This window comes from Liolophura sinensis, chromosome 8 (genome assembly GCF_032854445.1).
Source record: "Liolophura sinensis isolate JHLJ2023 chromosome 8, CUHK_Ljap_v2, whole genome shotgun sequence".
In the NCBI taxonomy this organism is placed as follows: domain Eukaryota; kingdom Metazoa; phylum Mollusca; class Polyplacophora; order Chitonida; family Chitonidae; genus Liolophura; species Liolophura sinensis.
In genome coordinates, this window is record NC_088302.1 from 36,373,296 (window position 1) to 36,385,297 (window position 12,002).

The window sequence follows — 12,002 nt, forward strand, 5'->3', positions numbered from 1 at the left end:
TCCAATAATGCAATTTTTTGGCAATAGATGGTACTTACTCTGTTAACATTCCTTTGGTAAAAAATCTGACTATATACAGACATCTTTTCTGTGTGAATTGTATAACACCGCCAATGAACAATCACTGCGTACAATTCCCCTGAAAAAACACACAGACTAGTAGCACCGCCAACAAATCTCCACATTGGCTCTCATGCAGCCAGCCATGCCCACTAACGGGGCATGTAGCTTCATACCTTTCAAAAGGGTTATACCAAATCCAGTTGAATCTTAATGTTCGCTTTGTTGTCTGACAATGCCTTAACGTCTTCTGACCAGCCTTCCGCCACGTTGGTCAGTCTACAACGTTCCATGTCCTTGCACAAATCTTTTTCTATATTGCCCCTATCACTGGTATTGAGCTTGTCATCAGGTGGTTTTGCGTCTTTGTCCGAACTACCGGCAGAACTGTCCCCCACCCAGTCTTGGCACCGGCCCCACCACCGCCTCGGGAACCTGTAAATACTGTCCGGAGGATGCCGGATTGCTTGGGCTAGATTTGGGCCGGCTACTGTTGCCCGGACACTGGTCCCCATCCATATCAACTAGTGCAGCGCCTCCTCTTAGTGATAAAAGGGATCCGAACGTCTGGAGGCCGAGCTGGCTACGATCATAGGTTGGATCACTAATCACTGACACCGAACGTGGCCGTCTCAGAATGGCAGCATAGGTCTGTAGACTATTCCGATGTTTCCGCTCCTCGGTGTGACTGTCCGGGTGGACTCGGGTCTTCAGCAGTCTGCGGAACGCCAAGCGAAAATTCCTGCTAAACACAGCATACAGTAGCGGATTGAGCGCACAAGGAATTAAAGACAGCCAAGTTGTGGTTGTTACGGCGAGGTTTGTGCTGTGCTCAGCTTCTCCGCTCCAGTCGTGCACAGAGAGCTTGGTGTTTATTCCCATGAAGGGAAGAAAGGCCAGACTAAACACAATAAGCAGACTAACCAACCGCGTAATCGCCTTTAGTTGCCTGCTCAGCGGAGACGAGTTACATTCACGGCGTCCATCTTCCAAAGCGTTGTTGTTGAAATACTCAGAGTAAGGATCGGCAAAGCTTTTGGTGGCGCTGGGGAAACTCAGCATCGACAGCCTCTTGATCGGGGCCATGAAAGCATATGCTACAGGGCCGCTAGCATTCACGGTGTTCGCATTATGACAGTCGCTGGCACCCTGTATTGATTTGCCGTTGGCATCTTTGATCTTATTTGCGTGTTCTCGCGCAACTAGTATTATTCTACAGTAGCAGAAAAGCATCAATGCCAACGGCAAGATGGAATTAGTTATCATCATGACTACTGTATATTTGGCGTTGCTCTCCCATAGTATGAAGCAAGAAAATCTTGCTTTTTGATAGCAAATCCCATTCCAGCCCACCAACGGGGGCAGGCTGGTCCCAATGGCGATGCCCCATACCAAAAGCAGCAAGACGGAGGTATACCGCCAGACTGACCAGGAGGTGTAGCGAAGACACTGGATAATGGCATAGTAACGGTCAAGACTGATGACAGCTGAGCTCAGAGCCGAACTCGTTTGAAACACGCTCGCTAAAAATCCCATGGCTTTACACATATTCTGAAATAAAACAAAGAAAAGAAATAACACATTTTAAACCAAAAAAATTAACTACAAAAAATTCACAGAATGAAAAATGTTTTTTCTGAGTACTGTAAATAATTAATTTCCACTTAGCACTCTGCACCGAGTGCTTTTATGTCTTAAGCTCATAGTTATTGATTTGAAATTTTTGGACGTGCTAATGTTAATGGTTTAGTTAAATGTAACACAAATCGTTCCGCTCATGTTAGCAGATACCCATCGGATTGCTAATCAAGTCTGATCGAATATCTGGGCGAACCAGTTGGATAGAATAAATAAATTTAAAAAGAGATTTGCTCTGAGATATTTTTATTGTTAAAATTAAGTTGGTTTCTTTCTCAATCCCATAACGAACTGGACTTTCACGATCCCGGACGCAATTTATGGCGGTCAGGACAATAATCTATTTGATCAGAATAACGAATGGCGACTGTTCTGATCGCATTACGAGAACAAGGACAAAGGGATTAATTTAGTTGAAGATTAAGTGGGATAAAGCTGTCGATAATTCTCCAGGGAATCGACAGAGCGATCGATAAGTTATTTTGAGGAGGCTTTTCTCTTCATACCGGAGCTGTGATTTCCTTCAGTTAGCGCCTTCACTTAAGGGGGAATAACCCACCAGTAACATCAACGGATGTGAGCTGCCCGAAATTGTGCTTTACTACTGAGGTTGTCAAGACAATTACTGTGCTCACGAATACACCGAACGAAATGCATACAGCTTTATTGACATTCATATCGTGCTGCCTTCTCTTAACACACAAGATCTATATCCAATAATTGGTCTGTATAAGTTTCGTTAAATGACATAACATGTAAATGGCGGAATGATTATTCCATTGTCAAGCCTTAACGAGATATCTCCATTGTGATCTCCGCGTATATACTGAGAAAACTATAAGTTGCAGGGAGTGGGTGGCGGAGGACTTGAACACACCATATGTGTGTTCAAAACCGGCCATTGAAATGGAATTTGCTGACTCCCCATGTGGAGCTTTGGTGACAAGAAAGGGTTCACGGCACCTGCATGTGACGGTTTGCGCAGTCTGACGTTATTTATTCATTTGATTTGTGTTTAACGCCCTAGTCATGATATTTTCTCTTATGAAGGCTGGACAGTTTATGGATGGAGGAAACCGGAGCGCCCGTTTGAAAACTTTGCATGGGGACTTTACAAATCCCCCATGTGAAAGGCCACAGCACTACCAACAAGAGCTCTTGGAACTCTTGGAAGAGCCAGCGAAAGACCCATATCTTTATTTCAGGGAATATCAGATGCTTGCTCATAATATTTATTTATTTATTTATTTATTTATTTATTTATTATAACTGATGTTTTATTTCACTAATACGACGGCGGCCAACATTATTGTAGGAGGAAACCCGTCTGAGCCCACGGCAAACCCAAGAATACCCTCAGGCTGCTAGCAGACTTGCCGTGTCCGATCGGAGAGGAAGCCACCATAAGGTGGAAACTCACCGCGATGGGATTTGGTCTGAGGTGCCTGAGGCATTGTGCTGCCCTCGGCTACCGAGCCTCCGCACGGTCATAATAATGAGCAGTATATATCATCACACAAAGGAGACATTCCGTATACACCTCCAAGTCCGATTAAGTCTCCAAGATTAGCAATGTTCCTTCCTCCCATCGTGGATGACAACTGAAGCTGAAGTGTTTAAAGGAGAAGAAAACAAAAGAAACAAACAAACAAAAAAGCCTAAATCAGATGAAAGAGCTTGAAACCTTATTGCAAATATGGTGATCAATATTTTTGATTTCTTCTTTCAGGAGAAAATGAGTATTTGGAAATATGTTTGAATGTCTAGTAACTGGGACTACAATTTGGTATATATCGTCTTTGCTTTATAATTCTCTAAATAAGGATATGATGCATACGTAATGAATTTATTGGAATTTAAATGTTATGCCCAAACACAGGCCTTTAATCTGATTTAAATATCTTTAATCCGGTAATATTTATGGTTATATTTTTAAAATATAAATATAATCATAATCCAGAATGAGCACATTTATTAGCTGAAAACACCAAATTCTAGACCAAATATATTTATTAAACATATACTACATCCTTATTTATAACATTATTAAACAAAGACAATATATTCCAAGAGGTGGTCCCAATATACCCACCATACAAATATTATTTTTAAATGCCTTTTCCTCTTTAAAGAAAAATCGAGAAAAAAAATTGAAAAAAATACTGAAAACCATATTTACAACTAAATTTTCGCACTCTTTCATCTTAACTTGACGAAATTTTTATGTTTTCTTCACCTTTAAGGACTTCGCTATTCACCGGGCAAATCAATGAGTTAGACCTGCTTGTTTGACACGAAAATGTGTAGATGGGGCACAAATATTAAACATCTCTACTCAGCCAAGTTCGAATAGCAGGAATTCACACATTTTGTTAAAAGATCCTTAGTTAAACTGCTTTCTTCCATCCTCCATAGAACTGTTTCGCATACTCACATACGCTTACCGATAGCGATACGTTATCACTTTATGAGCTTTGTGAACAAGCAACTGATACCAGCCGCCACACACGTCAGTGCGGATATAGGAATATCTCGTAGATAGTTTAAATTTGCTATCCATGCATGGAATGGAAACTATTGCCTGGAATTTCTGCTCTTTTAATTGAGACATTTCAGATTGAATACTGAGAAAAAAGCAGAATTTACTATTTAAAAAAAGTGGGGGGAGGGACAGTAGTGTAAAAATCCGAGAATTGCGGCAAAAACCGCGAAACCTACTTTTCTTCATGTGTGAACGCAAACGGCTGGGGTTCTCATATTCGTATCCCTATAGGTAAAGGTTTCGTCTATAATGGATGGATCTCATATGCCCAGTGCTCAACTTCCCCTCCTTGTCACAAGGTTTTTTTTCATTTCTTTCTCGGTGAAACAAATTGTCATGACGCCACACAAATATTGCACTGTAGTCAATGTGTGAGCAAAAAAGCGAATTTAAATATTGACAAAATATGAAATGTTACATGACCGAGATTCTTTGTGATTCTACTGAGTTTAAAATTCTTGACAAAAACTAAAAACAGAACATAGTGCCAATAAACTACAAAATTTGTCTCAACAATGGTCACGCGTATGATGTCTCTTGCTAGGAAATACCATGGAAATACATGCATGGCGGTATGTAGTCAGAGCAATATAACTGTTGACGACGACATTGTAAACACTGGATACCTCACCTACCTGAAATAACCTATATGTTGAGTGAGGAAAAGGCCATTTAGAATATCAATAGATGAACGACACAAATAGCCATGACCTTGTAAACATGACTGAATGCCAATGGACAGTTATAGACGTCCCCAACAAAGAAAATAAGCCTGTTACTATTCTGTACTGTAAATTGTCAGTTCAAAATAGGTACCGGCTTGTTAACTCTCATTTACTTTCACGCACCAATACTAAACGGAAATTGGCCTATGGCCGGGAAATTGCAGGCTACATCAGGACAAAGGTGGCGTCCTTTCACAAAGTACGAGTGTCCAAACGGGGATATTCAATCACCATCCTGGTCATCAATGAATGTCCAATTAGGCAGAGTGCGTTGAGAACTGCGTGTATCATGTGGTAGTGTTGTCCAGACCAGTACCTTAGTGGGATGACTTCCTCAAACAAAAAACCTATTGTTCACATTTTGTCCTCATAATGTGTGGTCACACTTGACTCACTATTACATGCTCATAATGTGGTCAAACTTGACTCACTATTACATACTCATAATGTGGTCAAACTTGACTCACTATTACATGCTCATAATGTGGTCAAACTTGACTCATTATTATATGCTCATAATGTGGTCAAACTTGACTCACTGTTACATGCTCATAATGTGGTCAAACTTGACTCACTATTACATACTCATAATGTGGTTAAACTTGACTCACTATTACATGCTCATAATGTGGTCATACTTGACTCATTATTATATGCTCATAATGTGGTCAAACTTGATTCACTATTACAGGCCGTTGACCCACTAATTGACCTTTAAGTTGATTCGATTGGAAGAATTTTATCACTAGTAAATCACTAGAAGAATTTTATCACTAGTAAATTCTACCATAATAAAACGTTTCTATTACACTTTTTGATGAAACATGATAACCATAAATAGGCTATACACCTGATAATCCTGCAAGTTTCCATACGATACCTAACACGATATGACAGATACATCGCTGACAGGTGCAATACTCACATTTGTTGACAACATTTCTTTATGACAACGTGTTTTCCTGCAAGGTTCTGTATTTGTATACACAGTTTTCGGCTCAGCAAGTAAACAAGTTATGTTTTACACTTCATACATAGTAATATGTTTCAAACTGCTGCCTCTGAGTTGACCTAACACAGCTTATGAAGATTGCGAGAGAATCCATTGCGTTATCACCATACATATTTCACACCACCTCCGCTGCTGAATTGACATAACAGAGGTAATGAAAAGGGCGAGAAGTTTCTATTATCATTAACACTAAACTATCACGCAGCAGAATTCCTTTTGCTACAAACACGTCTACAATTAGGGAATCAGAAATTGTTACAAAATACAAAAAGCCTTCACAAATGGTATCGCAGCATTGTTATTTGATTTGATGCCCGATCAGATCTAATATATGCGCAGACATTTTGCCATATTCACAAGAAAAACGAACACACGTCTACAGAGATTCGTTGTATTCATATTAGACCTGCAGACTACTTCATGTACGCGGATCGACTGGAAATTAAATGCGAATATATCAAAGCGTCTATGTCAGCTTGCTAGTTCATTATGAACCCTACTAGCGACGGTGACATGCACAATTTGATGAATATACCAAGCAAGACTGATTACTAATTGACTTGAATGTTTCCACGGTTACCATGACAGGCTAATAAAATTATAAAGCTTTATCCATCCAAAACCATCCAAAAAATCGATAAACTATTAAACCACAGAAGTAAATATACCTATTATAAACGAATGTACACTGAATCCATTGCCACTTTACAGCAACAGCAGGACCACCTTTGCTTCTTATCTCTATCACAACCGATGGAAATCCCAAACACAATAATGGATGTGGACGTTCAGTTGAGAACGATGGCTAGAGTTTTACTGCCTGGAACCCTCGAAGTCTGAACTCCTCTTGACGTATGTGAGACAGAAAAGTGCCAGGGAAATGTGACAAATTAGATTTGTGCCCGAAGAGCAATAACGTCTGAGAAGGTTTCTGACTTATTGGGTTGGGCTTGTCAACAGCCTGCCCAAGAGAAGAAAGTGCTCTTTAAGTTGGCGACTAAGACGTTAGATTGTACACACAGACACTCGTGAGTTGAAGGAGGGCAACTCAAGCATGTCCCCACTATTTATAGGCATTGGGAGTGGAAACCTGCTAGGCGTAATAATTTTCTCACGACAGGCAAAAACTGCACATTAAACATAGTGTACCATAAACATCGATATGGGTTCAGCGTGTCTATTCCGGCATACCATCCGACCAATGATGTTAAAGGACGATGCTTCATATAACAGTCTAGCTTTTGATGATCGTTGTCACTGTACCCGAATATTTTAGTTTGCAACATGGATAGTATGCCCATTATAAACCGTCACCTGATGCTTGTTCTCAAAATTAAAAGTGGTCAATATCTGTGGTGAACCCCATCACTGCCTTATTTAGCAAAGTATTGTCCTAGCACCAGCCGATCAGCCTTTGGCCAATATCGTTTCAAGATCGAATCCAGTTCACGTTTGTTCAATTGCAGCTTTAAGTTAGTATATTTCTAGAGTGTCTGGAGAAGGGAGGTGTTTTTCAGCATTCCGCTGTAGAATATGCGAAATAACCTTGAGCACGTTGTTAAACATAGGCCTTATGCATATTATTCCTACGGAAATATAAAACCTACGAATATCTTATTCATTAATTCTTATTCAGTACTCACTTGTCTGGTGTTTTTTTTTAGATAAATATTATGTACCTTTTTTTCCAAAAGATGAAAACAATATTTCTTCACAATTTATGAGGTCATGCATTTGGCAAATTAAAATATTTATTTATTTATTTATTTACCTGATTGGAGTTTTACGCCGTACTCAAGAATATTTCACTTATACGACTGCGGCCAGCAGTATAGTGGGGGGAAACTAGGCAGAGCCCAAGTGAAACCCACGGCCATCCGCGGGATGCCGTCAGATTTTCCTGCGTGCTAAACACCTCGGCCACCTTCCTGTGTGCTAACCACCTCGGCCACGGAGGCCCCATCAAATTAAAATAGGTGCAATAAGTAATGTATTTCAGTTTCGTAGTATGGACAGTAAAGGTCTTCGTTCTTCCCACTGCGATAATGATATACCTGCAGTCTACAACATATGATGGAACGTGAAGGGAACAAGAACACACCTCTCCTCATTGTTCTGTTTAATAACTTACATGTTTGGTCAACGTTACATGAGTCATATCGCCAGTATGTGATCTTGTGGTAGACTGTCTCCAGTGTCGAGATATTTAAAATGCTGCATCACTCAAACACTATGCTTAAGATGCTCTACACATACCACACAACCCACCCACTATCTACTGACACCGAGCTGAACAAAATTTCGCCCATCCCTTAAATCTGTGGACATTAAGGGATTTCAGCCAATGAAGTTACAGTGTATAATGATTTCCTGGTCTTAGGTCGAGTAAGTTGCTGAGTTGTTAAATCAGAAAGAAATTGATTAGTGTTACATTATTGTACCAAAGCTATTATTCACAATTTGAACTGTGCTTTTGACATGATTGTTCAGTTCATTTTTTTTCTCTGCAAATTGGTGTTTAACGCCGTGCCCAACAATTTTTCATCTAAATTTATATGACACCCGTTGTGGTTATGGGTGGAGGAAACCTAAACCACCGACCTTTGCCCAGCACCTAGCACACCTCCTGACTTACAGGCGCAGCTTTTCAGCTAAATCATTTTATTATCATGTTTAGAACAGTTTGTGAATTGAAGATAAACATACACATCAAACTACATCTATTCAGTGTTTGAAGTATTCTGAATTAAAATTCTTCATTATCCCAAGCCTTTGTAATACTATTCGATTTGAGTACATTTGAATATATGTGACACAAACATTCACAATAATTTTATCCCTGCTACATTACAAGAACCAGTTTATTTATAAATCAAACATGAGTGATACAACATATAAAATCCACCTGAAAACCAATTCTAATAACTGTCTATCGCTTAAAATAGAATAATAAAGTACTGTTACAGAACAAACCAGTTTGCGAGACCTTAGAAGTTACAAGAATAAAAGTGTAATTTCAAACTAGAATATACAAACTAATTCTGGTTTGAAGTTACAAGTTATAAGTGCGTACTTGTAACCTCTACCTAAAGGTCTCTAATCTTGTAAGAGTTAATTATTAACTGTGTCGGCTGAGGGAAATCATGGACTGTTAGCAAGACAGTTCAAGAGCACATAATTGTTAATTGAATATGCATAATTTTCAATTTCTGAAATTTGCAATGTCTTTTAAAACACTTTTAGTGAGAAAATTATTAATCGTAACTTAAATATAATCTGATACCGGAAAGTGCAGTAAGCTACTATTTAATAATTGGCAGGCCATTGAAAGGAAGTAAGTTCAAAATCATAAAATTTCTCCGGCAGCAACCTGCGGACGTCCGTTGGTTTCGTCTGGGCTCTGCCCGGTTTCCTCCCACCATAATGCTGGCCTTCGTCGTATAAGTGAAATATTCTTGAGTACGGCGTAAAACACCAATCAAATAAATAAATAAATAAATCATAAAATTAGTTGTTTTGACAACATCTCCTACAGATAAACGAAGAACAAAAATCAGATTCGGAATCACCGAACCGAAATGCATCATTATAAATCGAAGTTATATCAACATTCAAAACTTTTTATGACGTCATATATTCGACAAATGAAGAGCTTCTAAAGTTTTAAGGGATTTTAATGTCTTTCTTCCAATGACCTTACAGTGAGAGAAAACTAGGCAGAGCCCGGGGGAAGCCCACGAACATCCGCAGGTTGCTGCAAGATCTTCACACGTACTGCCGGAGAGGAAGCCAGCATGAACTGGACTTGAACTCACAGCGACCGCATTGGTGAGCGGATCCTTGGTTATTACGCTGCGCTAGCGCGCTAACCAACTGAGCCACGGAGACCCCGCTTTCAGCTTCCAATACTGTTTCTATTTGCTGTAAACACTTACATGTTCAATGTAAAGAAAGTGATACTCACCTTTCCGTGAGTCCATTGCAGTCGGAGGATCCCTTCCAGCATCACTGGCACGACCAAGCTGCCCACCAGAAAGTCACTGAATGCCAGATTCAAAAGAAACACGGAACCAGCCGTCCGCATCCTTTTGGTGCGTAAAGTTGTCAAGATGACCACCAAGTTGACCGCAATGGACACGGTACAAATCAGCACCAAGGACACGAAAAGAACCGTGCTCTCTGTCGCGTTGGGAAATCTGGTCACGTTTCCGTCCGCTGATATGTTCACTTCCATAACCACAGCTGAGATTAGTAGTAATAACTGTGGATTGTAGGTAGAACAGGTCTAGCGACCGACATATCTGCATCGTTCTCTAAGCTACAGTCAGTGCAATCCGTCCCAATGGTACTTTGTGAACTTTTCGAAGCACTACACGCTGAAAGGGAATTTATGTAACCCTGAAAATCACGGCTTGAGAGGCAGAAATATGACGAACGGGCTCTCGACGTCCAGTGGTTTGCACAGGAATAAATCAATTTCGAGATGAATGGATTTTTTCAGATATTCGTGACAACAAATTAGCAGCATGTAGGAATGAATATTTGGGTACTGTAGCGAGATTCCAGTAAGCTTTTCGTGGTTAGATTTCACACCGGAAATCGTTACCATTGCCTTGATGCTGCAACCGGAAGGCCATTGTCAGAGAAATTCTCCAGGCTAACTGTTGTTTTTTGATGTCCAGAATTACTTCTATGGAGCAGTTGCTCTTTGGCAACACTGGGTCTGCAGCGTTGCATCGCCTCCATGCCACCTTGTACGATCGATCTACCAAAAACGAATATCGACAAAATACAAAGATAACCATAAAACTGATGACCGTCGTCTTAGAGATGTTGGTTCTGAGGCGTGTGTCTTCAATTGTAAGGAATATCACTACAATAATCTGTCAAAAATGGCGTGCAGATAAATCAAAGCAGAAAACCAGATCAAACGTACAAAATGAGACTGATAAAAAGGTGATACGTCTACAAATAGGATACTGACAGTGCAATCACAGGAGCAATTGCCCTGGTTAATGAATGGGCCGGTATGTTGGTATGTACAACAGAACGGCGCCATAGGCCAAAACCATGGGCTGGACTGTCAATATCTATCATGCCTCTTAAAAGCACTAAGGCCCCTGACTATAGTGGTTGTCTGGTTCCCTCTTTGTCTATAACATCCGTATAAATGTTTTTGATGGTCTCGTTATACTGAACGTGTCTTCACGACATGATCAAAAGCGAATCGAAAACGATCAAAGTCTCCAAGACGAGTGCGCCCACCCGGTGGGGCATCGCGCCAAAAAATCGATGTACTGGACACTATAGAATACACTTCAAACTGGCTATAGCACCGTTTCCATTCACTTGACAACCAGTCCTTTTGTAAAAAAAAAAGCCTCTGTTATAAGTATGGAGTGATTTGCACTCCTTTTTTCCCAATTATTTTTTTTTTTACAATTTACTTGGAAACAAATTATCATGCGCGTGACATCGTTACGGTTTACCCTCGGAGCGGCACAATCATTCGTAAATCACGTACGCGACGTCACGTGATGTGGAGTGGGAACCACGAGATTTCATATTTGTGAAGTGTTGACTTTACGGCGGGGAACTCGAAAGATCAATAACAGAAGAACAATGAGGAAAAGACGAGTAGCGCCTGAAGTGAATGAAATCATTCATTAGTGATAAATGGCTGCAAGGCCTGTATTTGAACAGTTAGTTCGGTCAATGCTGCATTGGGCTGGGTTACTCACTTCTGAGGAGAGGCAGTTTAGTATTTGACAGGAAATGAGATAGCGTTTATTGTTCATGTGCCAAATAACATATAAATACACATAGATTTTCTAATGGTCATTTTTTTCTTCATTTATGCAACATTACAGAGCGATTTTAAGCCTGAATTTTGCCCATTCTGGTTTCGCTATGTTTAAGTTTGTTAACTTTTCTGAATTTTAGACAAAATATCAAATACCCAGAGAAACGCGTAGCCATAACTATAATTTTAAATGCGTAAGAAGTCCAGCTCATGCTGGCTTCC

At 40.1% G+C, this 12,002-nt stretch overlaps 1 protein-coding gene across 1 annotated transcript; it reads right to left on the minus strand.

Moving 5' to 3' along the window:
- Positions 1–435: 435 nt before the first annotated feature.
- LOC135473481 (5-hydroxytryptamine receptor 1E-like) lies at positions 436–10,211 on the minus strand. The gene is made up of 2 exons (XM_064753332.1): positions 9,942–10,211; positions 436–1,611 (listed from the first exon to the last, which is right to left on the minus strand). The coding sequence occupies exons 1-2, from the start codon at positions 10,209–10,211 to the stop codon at positions 436–438; spliced, it is 1,446 nt and encodes a 481-aa protein (XP_064609402.1).
- Between the last annotated feature and the right edge of the window lie 1,791 nt (positions 10,212–12,002).

What these genes read in the sequence shown, in the direction of transcription:
- LOC135473481 (XM_064753332.1), bottom strand. Translation starts at nt 10,211, where the DNA reads ATGGAAGTGAACATATCAGCGGACGGAAACGTGACCAGATTTCCCAAC. An exon ending in TGCAATGGACTCACGGAAAG is followed by an intron (nt 1,612 to 9,941) that starts GTGAGTATCACT and finishes GTTTTATTTCAG; the next exon opens with AATATGTGTAAAGCCATGGG.